At 48.9% G+C, this 20977-nt stretch overlaps 1 protein-coding gene across 1 annotated transcript; it reads right to left on the bottom strand.

Annotated features, from left to right (window-relative positions):
- Positions 1 to 12537: 12537 nt before the first annotated feature.
- WSB1 (WD repeat and SOCS box containing 1) lies at positions 12538 to 20604 on the bottom strand. The gene is made up of 9 exons (XM_036395173.2): positions 20424 to 20604; positions 19754 to 19922; positions 18609 to 18877; positions 17648 to 17779; positions 17125 to 17225; positions 14827 to 14999; positions 14418 to 14531; positions 14141 to 14248; positions 12538 to 13652 (listed from the first exon to the last, which is right to left on the bottom strand). Exons 1-9 carry the CDS (start codon positions 20461 to 20463, stop codon positions 13493 to 13495), a joined length of 1266 nt encoding a protein of 421 aa, XP_036251066.1. The 5' UTR covers positions 20464 to 20604; the 3' UTR covers positions 12538 to 13492.
- Positions 20605 to 20977: the final 373 nt, after the last annotated feature.

Here is a 20977-nt window from a genome sequence, read left to right as displayed (position 1 = left end):
ATCTGTCTGCCTCCCCCCTGGACCAGAGATGAGAATGTTTCCTCTGTCTGACATGTCTATTTAAACCATGGAGAGCACTGAGGAATTAAACTCAGAAGATGAAAGGGGTCGATGTGATCCACATCTGTGCTTCCCAGGACCCTTTTCAAAAGGTCAGATTTTGCCCATTACAGTGGGCATAATAAAACATGAATCCGTGGGTTTAGTGGAGTTACTCCACATATTCACTGAGCTTAGTGAAGTCAGAACTTAGAATACTGGACTTTAATAATCATTGTGGTGATCCTTTGATGAGGCTGTGGTCAGAGCTATTTGATAGAATGCTCCCAGCTCCCATCCATCCATGAACCCCCTTTGCAAACTCCTCCACATTCAAGAGCCTTGTTCAATTGTATTGCCTGTCTCTTACCAAAACATGAAACAAGGCATCTCTCCTCAAACCATAAACACTGTAATTTACCCCCAAAAATTCACATTTAAAATAGGAAATCAGAAATATCAAACCCACAAACATCCAAGTATTTTCATGAAGGATAATCAGGATGTTAAGAGTTGCTAATAATTTTATGTAGATGTTCAAGCTATGAAAGAACCTATGTGGTCCTTTTTCCATTCAGCATTTCTGTTAAAAAGTGAGACATCTGTAGAATTTTAGCAGTTGTTGGTTGTCCTAGATGTCATGCTGTTCACCTGTGCTGTGAGCTGGGAATTTTAGCTCAGCCAACGCTCCCCGTGCTCCCTCCACATCCTGACCCCTCTGGCACCCTTCAAACCGGGAAAGTTCCACCGTCACCAGTTCTTAGAGGAATTTGCCCAGCTGGGCTCATCGGCCGTGGCCCATGTGGCAAACAGCGGGGCTGCAGGTGCCTTTGTGCTCCCATCTCCCCTCGGCCACAGGGCAGAGCTGTTGGGAGTCCCCGGCGGGGTTTGGCCCTGCCCTCTGCAGAGAGCTCCCAGCCCACAGGAGGGTGCAGCCGGCAGCGCTAACGCTCGGTGTGCTCCCAGGATCGCATCGTTCAGTGCTGCCAGCTCCCTCTCCTCGCACAGTGTGCCTCGGATATTGGCTGCACAGGAGGTCAGCTTGTGCTAGGAGAGCAAACTGCTGCTTGGCTTGGTGCAGCAGTGCGGGAGGGCTGGCAATAGCCTCTGACAGGAGACATTTTGCCTTGTTAAGTGTTGTTACTGTGATGTGGTCAAAGCATTTTGACCCAGCTTTAGTGGGCCAGGCTTAATGCACTTCTTTTTCCACACAGTGATGTGTAGAGGGACTAATCCAGATTGGCTTCTGATTGCATTAGTGACAGAGAGCTCCCAGTCCAAACCAGTGACTGTCCTGGGGCACGGGGTGTGCAGGTAGGGTGGGCTGTGCTCTCAGCATGGAGCTGGGGCACACAGAGTTCTGCTCCACATGCTGTGCTGGCTGCCTGTAGGAAAGTACTGGGTACAGCAAGGCAGCTCGTGTGAGTCCCTAATAAAGTATTTATTTCTTTCAAACAAATGTCATAGAAGGCTAAAGGTATTAGTGATAATTAAATCCCTGCCCGATCAGGGAAAATAATCTTACAATGGAAGTGCCAAGCTGTGGTATGAACTCATTGCTGATTAGACACCACAGAAGGGTTCTCAGCAATGTCTTTCCTGTTAGAAATGCTTTGTTTGGAGCTTGTTACCTCAGCCAGGTTATCCAGGCTCTTGCAGTCAGCACAGTCTGACATTCCCAGACACAGTAGCTTTGCTCCCAGAGAATCAATTGGGAATTACAGAGGGGAAGGAAAAGTAAAGCTATGCATTAGCAGCTGAGCTGAGAAAAGAGCACAGAGGGTTGCATTTGGGCAAGTGAAAAATCCCCACATGGACTGCAGTGTGCTGGGTGTGCCAGGGGCTTTTGTGCCTTCCAGAATATTCCCAAGGGTCCCAAGTGTACATGGGGTTTTTTTCCTAAGTGGATGGAGTTAGAATGACACAGCCTTGCCTCCCTGGGGACACTAGAAAAGCAACCAAGAAGTGCCTAATTAAGGCATAATTTATTTTTCTCTTCTGCAGCAGCTATTGCTATTCAGTTAGACAGATAAAGCAGCACATTAGGAAGGCACTTAAACTGTGCTGCCAGGGAAACCTGACTTTGGTTCTTGTTTCCTTTCTTCCTTCAATCCCACATACGGTATCCCTGCTGAGAGCAGACTGGTAGGAGCTTGTGAATAATGGAGAGGGGTAATACTGAGCAAAGTCATCCCAATGCACATCTGCTGCACACACTGTTTGTATTTAACCCTTTCTTTTTAACAGGTGCTTCTAAGGTATATGGATTGAGGTAGCTGCATGCATAGAAATTGAAAATATGCCACAAGAAGAAATAGGAAGACTACTAGGAGAGGTAGAAATAGTAAACACCTGCTAGGTTTGGATTTTTCCCCCAGGGTATCATTTTCTAGAATGAAGTGGTCACCCTAGACAGCCCCAGCAAGATGCAAGGCAGGGTTAGTGAGTGGTGCAGTAGCCTGGAACAAGGGTGGGCCCCTCAGAGACCAGTGCAGCTCAGGTGCCTCTTCCTGCATGTTAAAGAAGCAAAATCTACCATGTAGAACGATGAAGAAAAGAGGGCTCTGAGGAGAGGCTGTGCTGCCAAAGGCTGGGTTTGGTTTGGAGGCAGCATGCTGGGGAGAGGACAGCAGAGGAGAGGAAGGCAGAACTGGCTGCCTCTCCTTGTGTGCCACATGTAGCTCTGGGCACATCTCACAGGTGATCCTTTGATCTCCTTGTAAACTGGGCTGATAGAATTTACCTAACTGTCTCTTGCACAACGTTTGGAGAAGGTTGGTTATTTTATTAGGGGTAATTTATCATGATGACTGCTATGTAGAGTACTTTTTGGAGGCAAGCCCTAGTGGGCAAGCTCCAAACTTGCCTGTAGACATGAGTGCTGTTCAAAGTCCTGCAGGACCTGGGAAAGGCAGGGAGGAATGTGTCTGTCTGAAGCTGTGGCAGAGCTGAAAATGGACTGCAGCTGTTTTATCTGGGAAATGCTCTGTAAGTGTGGAATGATATAAGAAATTGTTGACCCTGAAAATCAGGAAACAGGCTGGACTGGCTCATCCCTCACGTGACTGGGCACTCCCTTCTGATAATTACCTGGGGCTGTGATAGCAGAGAACAAGAATGCAGGCAGGGTGTCACAGAAGGCTCTGGCCTGGGCTCTCCAGGTGTTTGCTGGATGGTCTCAACACCTCCCCGCTGCTCTTGAGAGCTGCAAAAACTGAGATGAAAGGCAGAGCATCGTGCTGCAACTCCAGCAGAAGCTTATCTGCACACAGAAACAGTGCTTGTAGGTCAGCTCTTCATACCAGTTTTGTGATTGAAATTATTTGGCAAAGAGGAAAAAAACCAAGTGATTATACCCGTAAAATCCTCCTGACCCGGGCTGTGGAAGATGTGTCTCAGTTGGTAAGTTCTAAAGGCCTCACCATGGAAGTGAGACTTGCAAGTTGAGGCTGGGAGTCCCAAGGGCAGCACAGATTCCCAAGCACTTGTGGAAGCAGTTGTGATCGCTGTACTTTCCCTCACACACAGAACAACCTCAGAGAGCTTATACATAAAGATAGGAGAAACAAAAAGCCGCTGGCAAAAAGAGACAACAAAAGCCTTCAGGAGACACTCTCTTATCTGCAGTTTGCACTCAAATAACCCCAAATGGCTGCTTATCTGTAGCAACAATGGAGTTCTGACCGATTTAAAAGTGGGAAAAATAAACCCCAACAACCCAGCCCTGGAGGGCTTATCGAGTTACTCTGATAACTGTTCTGCAGTGATGTCAGGAAGAGAGCAATGATGAGGTCATAGAGAAAATGCAGTGTTTTTCTGTCACTGGGAATGAAGGATCGTCTTTGCTAAACTCAGGTGAAAATTTGAAATATTGACATGTTTGGGTTGTGCAGGGCTGAGATTTCAGCACTTGGAAATCACAGTAAAATGGTGACCAATATTCGCCCAGAATGGGGCTGTTTAAAGATGCTGGGACAAAGGAGTGTGAACAGTTCTGTAACAGGAGTTTCAGAACACATGCCAGCCCGCAGTGAAGGCTGCAAACAAGGAGCGCTGATGTAAGAGTAGTGCTTATTTCCTGTTCCCTGTGGACTTCATCCAGTGCCTCAAAGTCTTGCAGAAGCTCCCAGCTGACTTTGTCTAAACCAGTGCTGTTTCTGCCCAAACCAAGGCGTGGTTTTTATGCCATTCTCCCCCAGTCACAAGCAGAGCATGCTCCCATGAGCCAGGGAGGGATACAGACTCACTGAATTTATCAAAAGCCGAAGGATATGGTCTCAGCATTTTATGTCACTTTTAGTGACATCCCCTGTGCCTTGAAGTGACACAAGAGGGAGAAAACAGCTGCCCAGGAACATTGTGCAATTCTGCATTTTCTCCCAGTCCGGGAAATTACTTAAGTAAGAAACGGAGCCGGTTGGGCCAATGTGTTTATTGCTACTTGTTTTGGCGTGCAGCCAGTACCCAGATGAAGCCGTTCCCCCGGGGCTGTAAATCCCTGCTCTCCTCCTGGCACAGCGGCCCCGGCCCTGGTTCCGCAGCAGCAGCAGCAGCAGCAGCAGCGATGCCAGATGGTCCTGAGGTACCAGAGGGGGGCTCCCCCGGCAGGCTCGGGGGGCTCCCCGGCAGGCTCGGGGGGCTCTCGGCAGGCTCGGGGTGCCCGTCACACACTGGGGGCTCCCCGGGGGCTGCCCGGCGCTCTCTGGGCACTGCAGCCGGCCCTGGGCTGTCCCGGCTCCGTCCCTTGTCCCCGCAGCCCGGCCTGCAGCCGCCCCTGCCCGGCGCTCTGGTGCCCTCTGCAGCCGCGGGGCTCCTGCGGGAGCTGCGGAGCATCGCAGGCAATGCAAACGCTAATCCTGCCGGAGACAGCTGTTTTCCTTAGATTAACTTCACACGCTGGTGTTCCCCCGGCCCGAGCCGCCGGTCACAGCGAGAGAGAGAGGGAATCGTGCAGCCGCGGATGTGATTCCGGTAAACCAGCCCGGAGACAGATCCTTCTGCCCAGATAAGGGACCTGCATGCTTTTGATGCGCATCAATCAAAGGCAGTCCTGCAGAATAACAGCAGCACAACCACGCTGAGAGCCACCCCCCTGTGCTCCCTGTCCTCTTGCCCCTCGTGTCTGGGGCTGTTTCACGCACAAGGAACACTTACAGTGGGGACAAATGCAAGCTGCTCCCCTCAGAGTCCTGCTTACACCAGCCTCTTGCATCTCCTGTGGGCCTATCATTTATGAACCTAAGTATTCTGCTCTTCATTGTGCTATGCATTTAGTCATGGCTTTGCCCTGGGAGCCTCAGATGTGGTCTGCCTCCCCACTGTTTGAATCACTAAGGAATATGGTTAGGGACAGATCCAGAATAAGAAAATTATTCTTGCTCCAAAACATTTAAAACCCATCCTTGTGTGTGTTATAAAATAGCAGAGGTGTGTATAATTTCTTAACAGACTCACTGCATAAATCTTTGTCAAGTCTACTTTCTCTCACAGCCTGTGAGAGTGTTTCTGGTTTCTGGTTTTGGGCATGATGAAATGAAATAGATTCCTAGTGATTGAGAGCACCCTGAAGGGAATGGTACTTATCCTTCCACCTACCCAGTACAGCCCTGCAGAGAGCTGGAATGGGGAGGTAAATGCGGGGAGTGAGCTCAAACCATCTCAACTACACAGTAACAATGCCAATGAGATACTGGTTCAGATGGCTGTTTTGTGCAATTGGCTCTTATCCCTGGAGTCCTGTGCAGTAACATAGTCTCTCTGGGAAAACTGGTTTCAGGTCTTTCCCTTCCTTGTTTTCTTGTCGTTGAAGTTATTTCTATTTTAAATGCAGCTATTCTAAAATCATTGCTAATGTCCTGCATTGCAGTATCCCACTCTCCTCAAAGGTTCAGTTGCCAGTAGAAACTGACTTTGATGTTGGTGGTGCAGCTTTGTCTGGAGCCCCTGTTGTGTAGGTCAGAGCATCTCTGTTCTGGAAAAGGAGCTCGTGGGGTGGCTGCTGCTTCAGCCCAGGTGTAGTGCGAGCTCAGAGGAAGAGGATGTTGGATCTCTTGGGCCCAGCTCAGCTCTTTGAAGTCACTTCAGGCTGGTGGCCAGCTGTCAGCCGTGCAAGGCTCTGCAGGAGTCTGTTTGTAGCAGGCAGATTCAGCAGGCACAATGCACACTTGTCCTGTGCCCCCAGGCACTCCTGGCCTCTCTCCTTTCCTGTGGAGCCAGAGCTTTGTGGGGACCCTGCAGCTAAACCCCCTCTGTGTCAGTGCTGGGGAGATTCCTCCTGAAGAGTGTTCTGAGCACTGCTTGAACAGCGCCTCTGCTGAGCCTCAGTCTGAGCACAGTGCTCCTGCTCCTGCCAGCCCATGAAAAGAGCTCCTCTGGGTGCCTGCTGGATGCTGGGCGATGTGGAGCACACCCCCTTGGCTGGACCGTGGTCTGTGCTGAGTCCAGCCCCAAGCAGTGCTGGCAGGGAGCACAGCAGCCAGCAAGGAGCCGGGTGTTTTATTGACAACTGAAACTTCAGGGCAGTTTTGCAATGCAAGAACACTGACCCTGCTTAGCCATGAGGAGATTGTGTGCCCTGTAATCCCACATTGATCTGGATTACTTTTTTATTTAAAGAAACTGACCTCCAGTAGCCACAGCAGGTCTCTGTGGCCCAGCAAGCAAGTCCTGAGCACAAGAACAGAAACAAAAGTTCTAAGTAATAAGAAAAAATGGTGAAGACCACTACTGTGCCTCAATAAAAAGGGCAAGGAGAGCAGTGTCTTCCATAGGTCTTGACATTTTATTAGTAGATTAAGTAGTTTAGCTAATCTTCTTAATTCTTTTTCTGAATTAATAAATTAAGGGTTACCAAATACTCAGCACATTTGCTTAGAAAGAGGGCATCATTAAAATGCTGCCTTCTCTTTCCAGCAGGCAGCCTCATTTCTTTTGGAGAACCTCCATAATGGAGTTTTAGCCAAGCAAAGCTGTGCTTACATCTCTGGTGTGACACTCCCTGTGTGACTCTGGGTAAGGTACCCAGCTCCTCTGTGTTTTAAATATATTCCAGAACTTCTCCACCTCCCAAAGGTGTTCTGGTGTCAAAGCAGGTGGTGCTCAGACGTGTTATGAACAAGGCCATTAGGGTCATGACATGCAGGAGTAAATGCAAGGTAAGAATGTCCAAGGCACAGTTGTTCTGAAGCTGGAAGCCTCTGAAGTGGTCACTGGCAGCTTTATTGTGTTTGGGACAGTTTCAGAAAGCAATTCTTCATTACTTGCTCGAAGAGCAGTTTTTCAACTCTTCCTTAAGGCAGGAATTAGTCTGGTCTTCCCAGAAGTGATGAGAATAAGCAGGTTTAGCTGGAACTCTGCTGACACTCCCCAGTGAAAGGACTCTGCAGTGCAGCCCCACCAAGAGCTGCAGGACAGTTCACAGGCCCAGGGAACCACGGCTGCAGATGTCAAGTGAGCAGCTCCAGAAGAGGAAACCCAGTGTTGATGGATGCCAGGGTGCAGCCACTGCTGTCACGCTCTGGTGACTCACACCAGTGCATCAAGACAGGCCTGGAAAGCCGAGCTAATTTGTCACTTCCTTCCTCTTCCTCTCCCAGGGCAGCAGTTCACAGGGGGCCCTCTGACCTTTAGCCTCTGAAGGGATGCGAGACTGAAGAGCTGACAGAGGTGTGTGTTCAGGGAAAGAAAGCATCAAAGGCTTACATTTATTTGCTTTTCTGGCACTCCTTGTGTTTCATGCATTGGCTCTTTTCTAATTAAGGCAGGAGAAACAAAAGAAGTCCGAGGTTTGTCTCCCAGCCTTGGCAGAACTCTTTCATGCTCAGTGCCGCTGTTTGCAGCCAACACTGAGGAGAGCACAGCACCCTGATGAGACAGGAATTCCCACCCAGCTCATTTTCTGTCTCTAACGCTGACAAATTCGACCTGCAGCAGGAAGCAAGGCACCGATATGATGCAGAGTGGAGGTGCTGCAGGAATCTCCCCTCCAAACCCGGGCCAAGCTGCGAATCCCTCTGCGGACACTGCCATGGGGGTTATTGAAGGCTGGAGGAGCCGCTTTGCTCCTTCCTGGCCTCCGGGTCTGCATTCGAGCAGGACACGGGGAGCCAGCGGTGAGCGCCACGGCCGCGTGCCCGGAGCCGGGAGCCACCGGGACCGGGATCGGGATCGGGACCAGGACCGGGACCGGGACCGGGATCGGAATCGGGATTGGGACCAGGACCGGGACCGGGACCGGGATCGGAATCGGGATTGGGACCAGGACCGGGACCGGGACCGGGACCGGGATTGGGGCGGGGCGAGTGCCCAGGTGTGCAGAACTGCGAGCGTGCCCAGGTGTGCAGAACTGCGCATACTCAGGTGTGCAGAACCGTACGTGCCCAGGTGCGCAGTGCCGCGCGTGCCCAGGTGTGCAGAACTGCGCGTACTCAGGTGTGCAGAACTGCGCGTGCCCAGGTGTGCAGAACCGTACGTGCCCAGGTGTGCAGAACTGCGCGTGCCCAGGTGTGCAGAACTGCGCGTGCCCAGGTGTGCAGAGCCGTACGTGCCCAGGTGTGCAAAGCCGTACGTGCCCGGGTGCGCAGTGCCGCGCGTGCCCGGCAGAGGGCGCCGCACACCCGGCAGCCCGGAGCCCCTCCCGGGATTTGGGGCCGGTGAAGGATTTGGGGTTTGGGTGTCCTCCCCTTCCTGCCCTCCCAGGCCTTTCTCTCCAGGCACGAGGGTACAGCAACAAGCCAAACCAATTCCAGCTTTCCAGGAGGAAAGAACTGAACTAATTAGAGATCTTGTTCTCAAACATCTCTCTAGAAATACAACAGAATTTTGCTCCTCTTGCTTTGAGAAGGGATTCAGCTCAGATCACTTTGCTCTGGAAATTGAATATTTAAGAGCATTGGTACTTGGTGTGAAACCACAAGACCAGAGTTTGAAAGAGCTTGAAGAGAGAAAATCGAGGCAGCAGCAGAACTGCATCTGTGCTGAATGAGGGCAAACCTCTGGAGCAGGCCCTGCACACTGACCATCAGGAACTGCATTCACATTTGACATTTGTTTGGAAAGCGTGATAGGCCTGTGCCAAAGGGACTTTCTGACCACATCAGGGAGGAAAAGCAGATTCTGAGGTTGGCCACAGTTTTCTTTAGAATCCCTTTCTGTGCCTCATTTATTTACCTCTTAAGTGAGGGATTATGTTTTCCATTCACATCTTTGTCTCTTGTCTGTTTAATTTAGGAGTTGTTTGGATTAGAGAGGCTTCTTTATTAAAGGCTTGGATGCTACTGTAGTGCACAAATGAAGATAATTCAAACATTTCCATGTTCCCATAAATACTCCAAATGTTATTATCCTTACATTTCTCCATAAATGCTACTGAGTTATGTTTTGTTTAAAGTGTGATTTAAGCTAATTGGTGAGTCAGAATACTGGTTTGTTTCTGAATAATAAGTAGTTAATAATAGCTGCTGTTGAAGCCAAGAACTATTATAGATTCCAGAAAAAATAGGCTAAAAAAAAACCCCTTCAACATCACGTTTCTTATGAATTACTAGACGGAAGTGATACTAAAAAGAGGAAACCCTTCTCACCCCACCACGGTGCACAGAATGTCTTCCCAGGCAGTGTATGAGGATCCCTGTCCAGGGGAGTTTCCTTGGGCAAAGAGCTCCATAGGAAAAGTGTCATTTCAGAAGTTCTCCATGCACACAGATGGACATCTTGGGTTCCAACAGAAGCTGCAACACTTGTGTTGGCCAAATGCCACCCTGGCAGCTCTTCATCAAACACAAAGCTGTGAGCAGGTCAGTCCACTTCCAGCTTCCCTACTGTCTCATGATCCAGTGGACACAGTCAATAACCGGGGGATGCCAAGGGCCCTTTGCACCTTGCCCCAGGAGGTAAATGCTCTCCCAGTCGCTGCCTACCCAGTGCAGTGTTGTCACTGTGCAAGCACTGAGCTTTTCCCAGGCTCCAGAGTAACCCCTGGCAGGGAGTTACACCGTGTGTGAGTTACACACAGACACAGCTGCATGGAGGCACTCACCCCCACATCGACCCACAGAGATATCCATGTGTGGATCTCAAACTTCCCCAGCTTTATTGCAGGCCTTTGCTATCAATATGCTTCATTAGAGCCTGCTCAGTTGTTGCTCGGATGATTGCCACGGTGGACTCTGTTTCATTAGATTTTTATTTGTAATGTTGTGCTGGAGTAGAGTCAGCAGAGGATTCTCTAGGCAGCAGATGCAATTCATCTCTGAGAGCACGGAGGTCAGAGGAATGGCAAAGTGCAGGCCAGATGTGATTTATACAGTCACAGCAGCAGCATGCCACCCTAGTTCCTGTTGTTCTCAGAGCCTGCCAACTGGAGGTGCTTCACTTGAGGATCAGAACTATCTGAACTCTGGGATCAGCGTGAAGGAAACCACGTGGCAAGTTCACACCTCCCTTAGAGGCCAGGTGGCCTTGGGGCTGTCACAGACCTGTTGGAAGGCAGGGAGGGGCCTTTCTCAGCTGCTCCTTTTCCTTCCGTGCCAGTGACCTGACAGAAAAGAGCACGGCTCTCTGGACTGGGCAGCAGCAATCACCTATCTCAGTCTTGTGACATGCCACATTGGGACCAAAGTTCTGCCCAAACTCTTCTCACTGCTGTTATCTGCAGTGGACCTTGGAAATTTTTTTTTGGTTTTTTTTTCCTTTCCTCTGATGCAATTAAGATGAAGCAATATTTTAGGTTTTTCTTCTGGAGTTGTTCCTTCTGCAGTGACCACAAGGAGCTGGTCATGATTAATAAATATCATCAAACACCCTAATGGCTCCTGGGCAGTTGCCCCAGAAGGTTTGAATTACACTGTTAATAATGTACACTGATAGATTTTTCCCCATCTAATTTCAGTTTAAGTTTTCCATCCTGGCCTTTATTCTGGTACAAGAGTTTTACTACAATTGCTGTTATATCAGGAAGCAGATCGAGATAGTCTTCCCAAAGAGGTGCTTGCCTTTGGAAGCAGAAGTGGGCAGAACTCTCCAATTAAATGGGAGAAGTTCCTCCCGTTAGTGTGCAGGGGCAGCAGGAGTTTGTGTAGGCTGAGAAGTGAACTCAGAGAGGGAGAGGGGTTATGATTTCTGTCAGGGAACCCCAGTGTAGCAACTCTTATTAGAGCCCCTAGATAAATATTTTCCTCCTTGATGCAATAAAGCACTCAGCCAGCTGTAATAGAAGTGAGCATTCAGGAGCTTCTAATCTCACGTTAGAAATAAATCATATCTGCCCCGGAATTTCTGTTTGGAATTAGCTGGTTACACAAGGCATAACCTTGCTGATAACTACCAGTGTTATCATAACTTATCTGAAGTTTACTCTGGCTTTCTTTTGGTTCTAGTACATCAATAATTAGGGCTGTTCTGATCCAGCTCATTGCAGTGGGATTTGGGTGTGGAGCAGTGTTTATAAAACAAACTCATCCTTATGCAGAAGCCAGCATCCCACAGAAACCCTCTGCCTGCCTTACTCAGGTGGTTCTAATCTGAAATAATTACTTGGATAAACAGTTTCTGCCTGACACCTCTAGCAGATTTCCCATGGGATCTTACATAACCTCTGTCCTTTATGAGACTATTGTAATATATAAGGAAAAGGTCACAGCATTCATCCACCCTATTTCTAAAGAGCTCCAATGGAAGTCCTCATCTAGCACTGAAACAACAAACCCCACACAATACTTAGCAGTGTTATTCACTCATGATTCAACTGAAATGCCATATATGAATGTGGAAAATAGAGTTTTCAGAGCATTCCAGAGAAAACTGGAGCTTCAGCCACCAGGAAGTTTCTCCATGGTGCTGTGCTTTGCTCGTTCCCTTTCCCCTGACAGTGGTTACTGAACCCAGCTGGGAGGAGCCGTGTGCCTCACCCTGCTGAAGGGCCCAGCTTTGTGCTCTGCTCACAGCTGGGAACTGCTGGGGATCAGGCCTCACCTTGTGGTGTCCCACCATGGCAGGAAGAGGCTTGTAAACGTGGTACATTATTATAAATAGCCTCACTAATGAGGAAAGCTTGTGTACTTGGTCTAACACTATCATTTGTGTCCTGGCAGAAAGGTTAGAGCAAACAGAGGAGCTCCTGCAGGCAGAGGTGTGAAAGGGGGAGCTGGGATGTTGTTTCCTTCCTCCACTTCCATAAATCAGAGCTTTTGGTGAACACAACCTGAGGGGACCCTTCCTAAGGCCCTCCTGCAAGAGCCCACACTGAAGTCCTACTTGCTGATCCAAGGCTGGAACTGTGATCTTGCAGAAACAGGCTCATGGCAAGCTCAGCTTTTAGCTCAGCTCATGAAGGTGCTTAAATAGGCAGATGTGCAGCTCACACATGCCTATAACACTGTCATGGCTTTAGAGAGCTCTGTAAGCATCTGTCTGGGAGCACAAACCAGGCCTCACCAGCTCAGCCTGGAACGCTGCAGCCAGACAGTGTTGATAAATCAGTCACCAGATGAGACACCAGAAAACTTTTATACAAGCTTTAATACAAAATTCAACAAAAATATATATAATCAGGCATTTTATGCAATGCATACATTCTTTATATCTGCAGGTACAGATAAATAACAGAAGGCAAAACCAAGTATTTTGCTTATCTTTGGCCATTAACCAATAATCACCCCCAAACAGATATTATAGGGTTAAAGGATAATAAACTGAGTCTGCAAATGTCTCTCATTACAGACACAGTATCAGGCAAAAATACAGTAGTCAGATTTTCAGAAATGTAAGGAAATAGTTCTCTAACACTGCCCAATACTGAAATTTCACCTGGTTTGCTGCTATGGAGCATAAGGCCTTCAGCTGACTCAGGCATGGTCCTGGGTTACCTCAGATGCACTGCACCCCTTTTAACCTCCTGCCCTTCCCCACACACTGCTCTCTACAAAGCTGTACCTCTCACAAATAAACTAGCACAAAGTCTGACCTGAGGGCAGCTTTCTGCACCCCAACCAATGTAGAGAAGGAAGCTTAGCTGCTGTGTAAGTCAATAGTTTTCCTACCTCAGTGTGCCAGAACAGCTGTCCTTCCACTTACAGCTCAGATGCATCATGGCTCTACCAAAGCAATATATACATAAGACACATGAAAAATCATACAAGCAATTTTAAAGGTACACTGATAACATGTAGCAGCTTATGTCTATATATGTACATGTTTTCACAGTTACATTTTAGAAAATTGAGAACACCGGGAATACTTCTACTGTGTTTTCTATAAATAGTAAAAAAAATTACCTGTCAGGCATTTTGATAAAATAGTATTTAGGTTATCACTTTAAATAGCTCTTGAAAACCTGTAGAGTTTTAAGCTTAAAGGCTGTACAGTTTGAGGATTCTGTAAAGTGTTTGTAGCCAGTTTCAGCAGCTGGGCCACCTCCCAGTTGTTGGTTTCATTTGTTTGTTTTCTCCCAAATAACTCAGATCTGGTAACAAAGGAACTCCACCACTTTGCCCGGGATAGGCAAGTTCTTGACCTGGCTGGTGGGCATCACCCTGCGGATGGCCATGCGACACAGGTGCTGCAGGCTGGACACCTGGCTCGGGGTTGCCCAGAAGTACAGGCTGCCATCCTGGGTCCTGCACAAAACCCACAAAACCCTCCAGGTTATTCCACATGAACCAGCTCAGCCTGCTACCAACACACACACACACATGACTAGGTAGGGGACTTGCTGGTGCTCAGTTCCAGCTGCTCCTGACCCTGCTTTACTCCAGTTCCTATTTTAAGTTATAGCAGCACAATAAGCAACTTGTCTATGCAAAGGGAGCGGATCTCCCAGCAGCCACTGCTGTGCCACCTAACACACAACAACTGCCCTCAGCTATCCGATGGGCTTCTTCCAATCCTCATGTTTTGGGTCTCTCACATATTTATTTTTAAAGATAAGAAACGAGTTTATCAGCTGATTGATTTTACTGCTATTCCAGGCATGTTTAAACAAACAGTACCAGTCAGAAGCACCAGGCAGCAAGTCACAAATGAAGATTTTCAGAACATTGAGCCACTGTTTTCAATCTCTTGTGTAACCTTCATATTTTAGAAAGGAAAAGAAGTCTATACTTGCCCTGCAGCCAGAACACTGCCATCAGTAGAGAAAGTACAGCAGAGTCCATTGTTCAGAGGTGCAACTTGTACAGGGTATTCTTCATCAATCCTCCAGAACCTCACCATTCTGAGGGGGAAGGACAACACAGGAAGTTACCAGAGTGGGTTTTTCAGTGTGCTTGGTGTTTTCTGTACGCTGCACGAGAAGCTAGTGTGGAGCACTGCAGTGACAGTGCTTAGAGGCTCCTGGGCCAGGGCAGAAGGCAGGAGGGCAGCAGCCCCGTGCCCACACTCACTTGTCATCGGCCAGGCTGGCCACGTGCAGCCCGTCGTGGCTGAAGCACACCGAGCGCACCCAGCGGTCGTTGGCGCCGCCCGCGAAGATCGGCGTGGGCGGGGGGAACAGGTGCCTGTGGACGGATGGACAGACACGCTCAGGGACAGGACACGGCCTCAGCCAGGACAGCAGAGCTCAGGCACTCCCAGACAAACGGCGCTGGGCCAGTTCCCTGCGGATTCGGCAGCGGGGACTGAACTGCCGCGTGCTCTTCGGTGTCATTCAAACCTTAAAATGCCAGCGCTGTAAACTGGCTCTCAGATGGAAGAACAACCTCCAGCCTCTGCTGCTTTAGGACTTCCACCAGCCACTGCTCATTTCCAAGTCCACTCTGGGAGACAGTTCCCAGATCCGAGTGCTTCACTTACCCAAATTCCCGAAGGATCACTCCAACGTGTGGATCCCAGACATAGACTCGAGTATCGTAAGATGCAGTAGCCAGTAACGCTCCATCAGGAGAGAACTCACAAGCTACCACATCATTGTGATGGCCTTCAAGTTTCCGTAGCATGCAGTATTTATCCATATCCCAGAGGAAAACCTGCAATTAAATCAGCTAATGTTATAGCTCTGGTCAGAGAGGCAGTGAAGCACTTAATTTGTTTTTTAAGTATAGCTAGTCTTATTTAGGATTACACTAAAATCAGGTATTATGAATTACTACAATTAAGAAATATGCTCAGTGTCATATTCAGATTAAAATCAAGGTTTTTTAAAAAATAATTAAAGCAGACATGCAAGTTCTAACTCAAATTTGTTAAATGTTATTAACAAAATAAGCCAAAATATAAGATAAAGGCAACACAATTTAACCATGTAGCTTACTGAAATTCATATATTACAAAACTATTTTATTAAAATATTCAGAAATAAATAGGGTTAAACTCTACAATCCCCTCTTTTCAGTAACTACCAAAATTTTAAGAAATATACAGACAGAAAATGTAAGGTTAACATATTGTTACTCCAGTGGCATCCCTTTGAGTTTAAGATCACTTGTTTACAATTGCTTGGATCACCAACGTCAGCCTAGGAAGAGAAACAGATACTGCAAGCAAAAAGAATTTTCACAGCCAAAAGTCATGTCTGTGGCAAAACAACAGGGAAGTCTAACCACATTATTAGAAAGAATTTAGTCATTTAAAATCAAGTCAACAGTTAAAAACAACATTAATATTACAATTTACCAACTAATTGCACAGTGTATTGTAAGAATTCATGGAATATTACAGTATTTTACATGCAGTTGTATATTATATATTATCAAAATAAGGACTGTGCAGAATTACTTAATAGGAACTATCCATGTACTTCAGCATGGTTTTACAGGAATGTAAGTCTTTAGCAAAAGCTATTATGTCCCTCAAAGCACTCACTAGCGGCCTTGATTTTTCCCTTGACAGTTTTACTGCACAGGTTAAATTCTGACAACTTGGATAAATTTATGTTTGACCAAAACAAACTCAGCCTTAGTGCCTCCCATACTGCCTAACTCTGAACCATTTTACAATCAGTTATAAACACGTTCACTAATTTTTCCAAGGAGACCCCAACATTCTATTATACTGGAAACTAAGTTTGAGGAGTCAGTGTGTTTCACTGCTGTGAAAATTATAAAAAAAAAAAAAAACAAAACAAAAAAAAACCAAAAAAAAAAAAAGCAAGCAAGCAAGCAGACAGTGGACATGGAGCAGCACCTGCGTACGTACAGGACCCCTTGCAGCCGAGGGCAAGGTTACTTCGTCCTACGGTACAGACGGTACAGCTCGCCGGGCTGGCGGCCAGAGCTGCCACTCTCTGCCCGCCAACACCACTGTGCTCCTCAGAGTGGTGCCAGCTTAACTCAATCACACCAATATTGCTGCCACCACCTGTGACAGGGAAAGCAAGAAGCTTATGGAAAACACACAGCCTCCAGACAGCAATGTACACATCCCCCTCTGCTCCACTAAGAGCCAAACCCCAGAGCTCGGCTGTGCTCGCCGCCGTGGACAATGCCTCTGAGCACTCCCGCAGGAGTGATGGCCAGTGCCTCAGCTGGGCCTCTGAGCCTGCACCACGCTGCCTACAGAGCCCCTGGAACCAGGCTGAACTTCCTTTCTGGTCTGCCCTGACTCTTCAGTGCCAAGAGTAGCTTATGGCATACATGCATTACCTGCACTGCTTTCAGTTCTCTAGCAGGGCATTAGGATGGAAGCAAAACCAGTGTGCTCCTCTTCCCTCTAACTCTTAGGTACTACTGCCATTGGTAGGGGAAAACAGGAGAAATATTTTGTTCAGCAGCAGAAGCCCTGACTGGCTCCAACTTTGGGAAGTCTTTCTCATTGAGCACGAAATAGGAAGGACAAAATCAAAACCAAAATAGTTTTATGCATTAATCTAAGTATCTTTTAACACTGGCAGCTTTAGTGGTCTTTCTTTTATGCCATGACCCTGTGCAGACCTATTTCTCCACACTTACAGCCTCTTCAACTAAAAGCAGTGCAAGTTCCATTCACAAATCAGGGTCTCAATGCACCATTTGCCAGTTTAATTTCATGCACTTTCACATCATCATCAAACATTAGAAGTTCATGACACCGAGCACAAGCTTAATGTTACTTAGATTTAAAATGATTATGCACACAATTCAGGAGAATCAAGGAACAAGAAACTCTGACACATACTGCTTTACTAGCTCCAACAGAGCAGAGGATGGAGGAGTCTGGAGAGAATGCACAGCCATACACCCAGTTCGGATGGCCTCTCAGCACCTTCATCATGTTTCCTAAACAGAAAGGCATTGCTGTAAGAATTGGTTAAGTATTACAAAATTCAGATGGGAAAGCTTTTCCAAGTTAGTTATTTCTTTGTCAAATTTTGTATTATTTTCCCAAAATACTTCTTGCAGAGTCATTCTACACAGAAATAAAACCCCTGGGATGCAGCCTCTACTTCCATGTCCCTATTCAGAAAGGCCACTTCATGCACTCTTAGCCCAAAACCTGCTTCTGCCTCCAGGGTTCAGTCAGATAAGGAATTCCAAGGGGCTGCAGAGTGAGTGACTAAAGAATTCCCAGTGCACAGTGAGTGACTAACCGAACACGCAGTTTTTAAGCAATCCCGACCAAACTGAGTCTAGAGCAATAAAAGAGGTGAGTACATGGGTGCTTCTCTCAGCTATTGGAGCAGATAAAGCCCAGACATTACCATCATCTTTCAGGTCCCACACTCGCAGGGTTTTGTCTCTGGACGCAGACACAAGAATCAGGCTGCCATCGGGGGCGAAGGTTAAATCTCTGACAACTTCTGTGTGGTCCATCAGGTTAAGGAGGAGTTTTCCTGTTACATGAGAACGCCGCAATTTAACACAAAGGACTCCTGTACTTAGATCAAATGTTTTATGGATACAAGTACTGAATATAAAATTACTGCATGTAAAGACAATTTTCTTGGTAGAAATGCTCCCTACAATGAGCAGTACATGGATCCCTTCATTCTCCTGTATCAAGAGATAACTCCTGGAAAAGCTACAAAATCTATATAGTAGAACCTCAGAAATAAGGCAAGACTTGTCTTTTGATCAACATACCTGTTCCAAGCTTAAGTTTACAAGGACAGATTACTCAATAATCATTATTTTTCTTAACTGAGTTCTCTCCAACCGAGCAGCTGTGCTACCAGCAAAACTGAAAGTCCCTAAGCTCAGATTCAGTCTTTTTAAGTCATTCATTTTCTTTTTTAAAAAATTAAAGGTCCTTATCAACATAAACCAGCAATTTCATGCTTTTAAAGCATGGTAAAACTAGGAAGACTGTTGAGTAAAGAACCAATGTATGTATGCACACATTTAATTATTTTGCATCTTCTATCTCTCACATCTCAAAGCATGACATGCCTCTCTTGTTCCTTTGGCAGTCTTTCGATACTTCTAGTTGCAGGAGCTCATGCTTTTTTAATATTTTAACTTGTATTGAAGGTTCAGTTCCCAGTTACAATTCTATAACCAATTCCTGGTGTGTACCAACAACATGATCACGGCAAGAAGTGTGAGCCGGCACCCGAGTGTGACAAGGAGCGTCTGGACAACGCTCTGAGGGACACGGTGGCAGTGCTGGGGTGTCCCTGCAGCTCAGGGCGCCCGCTGTGCCCTCAGCCGCTCTGCACTCACCCGTGTACACATCCCAGATCTTGATGCGGCCGTTGTTGAGGCCGGTGGCGAGGAGCAGCTGGTCCTGCCCGAACTTGAAGCGGTGCCACTCGATGTTGACGCAGCGGCTCTGCTTCTCGGGCACCGAGGAGCCGAAGGCCAGGCTCCACACGATGTCCCCGCAGTCGATGACGTGCTCGCAGGGCTTGTTCTTCTGGCTGCCCTCGCTGCTCTGCCGCGGCAGCCGCGTGCCGGCCGCGTTCGCGCCATTCTTGGTGCCGTGCAGCAGGCTGAAACACAGCACCAAGCACGCTGCAGCACAAGGTACAGCCAAAAACAAACCCTTCTGCAGGGTCTGATGACACCTGGGAGCTGTAATGATGTACACCTCTGAGGCGCAAAACGGTGCATCGTTACTTTAAAATTATAAACGTGACTTTTTCTGATAACTGAGAAAAATGACCAGCACCTAGAAACCTTCCAACACAAAATAATATTAATACTCTGTATACAGTTTTACCTCTGTAGAGAGCAAGATACTAACTTAATCTAGTGCAAAATCCAACAGTTTTGAAGCATTTACAGAAAAATGAGCCACAAAATTTTCTAGGATTTTCTGCTAAAGAGTTACTGAGTGTCCAGCACATGGAAAACAATTAACCACCCCCAAAGGGGAGAAAAATGGGTCAGAGAAATGTAACCAGCTACAAAACTGCAGCGGCCAGCTACCAACTTCACTAACATGCAACCTGCAAGTGTCAATAAAATGTGTGTTTTGGAACTCCACTTGCATTCGAACAAGGATGATAAGGAAAGAGGTCTGACTTTAAGTAAATTTCTAAAAGGTCAAGCCAAACAGCATTGTGATAGGAAGTGTAAAGGGCCAGCCAGATCTCCCCACGTCTCTAAATTCCCTTTTCATTCTAACTTCCTCTTATTTTAGAGTGTCTGAATTGATTAACAAGTCACTCCTCCACAGGCTTTGTGAGGTTGCAATAGTTGTTCCTCTTGCTGGCCACATAGGAAGAGACAGAACAGCTGTTATTTTAAGGAATTCATTCCTCCCCAAGGTGTCAAAGCCTAAAAGATCAATACATGCGTTTTAATCGATCTGAAGCTATCTCCTGTTTTCCAGGTGCACCGAAAGCCATAGCGGTTTGTCTTACAAGTTGTTGAGGCACTGTGCCCAGGGGACCAGCTTCACTATGCGATGTCCCTGTGACCACGCCAGGTACGAGCCATCGGGAGCGAATGCGACCGTCCAGTTCTCCCTGCCGCACTTCTTGTCGAAGGGAGACGTGGGGGCCAGGAGCTCTCCTACCGTGCGCGACCGAGCTGGGGGGACAGAGGCGATCCGTGAGGGGAGGAGATCCGTGAGGGGAGGAGATCCGTGCAGCGCCTTGCGCCGGCTGCACGGGCACCCACCCGCGCCTCACCCCGCGGTTCCACGGCGATTACCGCCATTGGGAGGGGGCCCGGTGTCACCGAATAACCCAGCAGGGCTGAGCCCCCGCAGGAGGACACGCGGTGCTGACCGAGCTGTGCGCGATGCCGCAGCCGGTACGGTACGGGCGATGCCGCCAGGCCCGCGCCTGCCCGTGGCCGCGAGAATGGGCCGGCGGCCGGGAACGGCTCCGTGTGCCGGCAAGGGCTCCGTGTGCCAGGAACGGGCTCCGTGTGCCGGCAAGGGCTCCGTGTGCCGGGATCCCGCCCGTCACCCGCGGGCAGCCCCGAGCGCGCTGCTGTGCCGCGGGATGGGCTGAGCGCCCGCCCGCCCCCGCCCGAGCCCGGGCCCGGCCGCGCTGCCCCCGCCGAGTCCGCCCGCCCCCCTCTCACCGATGAGCTTCTCGTTGACACTCGGGGGAAAGCTGGCCATGGACGGGCGGCCTGAGGAGCTGCGGGGCTGCCACGGAGCGGGACGGGCGGGCGCGGGCTGGGCAAGATGGCGGCGGCGGGCGGCAGGGCGGGGCGGGGAGCGGAGCGTTCGCGGGGGCCGGGTCGGGCTGCGGGGGAGCGGCTCTGCCCGCCCTGCTCGGCTCTGCCCACTCTGCTGTGCCCTGCTCTGCCCGGCCCTGCCCTGCTCTGCCCACTCTGCTGTGCCCTGCTCTGCCCGGCCCTGCCCTGCTCTGCCCGGCCCTGCTCGGCTCTGCCCGCCCTGCTCGGCTCTGCCGGCCCTGCCCTGCTCTGCCGGCCCTGCCCTGCTCTGCCCGCCCTGCTCGGCTCTGCCCACTCTGCTGTGCCCTGCTCTGCCCGCCCTGCTCGGCTCTGCCCGCCCTGCTCGGCTCTGCCCACTCTGCTGTACCCTGCTCTGCCCGGCCCTGCCCTGCTCTGCCCGGCCCTGCTCGGCTCTGCCCGCCCTGCTCGGCTCTGCCGGCCCTGCCCTGCTCTGC

This window comes from Molothrus ater, chromosome 21 (assembly GCF_012460135.2).
Source record: "Molothrus ater isolate BHLD 08-10-18 breed brown headed cowbird chromosome 21, BPBGC_Mater_1.1, whole genome shotgun sequence".
NCBI classification, from domain to species: Eukaryota; Metazoa; Chordata; class Aves; order Passeriformes; family Icteridae; genus Molothrus; species Molothrus ater.
Note: the sequence above shows the minus strand (reverse complement) of the source record. Positions and strands in the feature narration are given on the sequence as shown.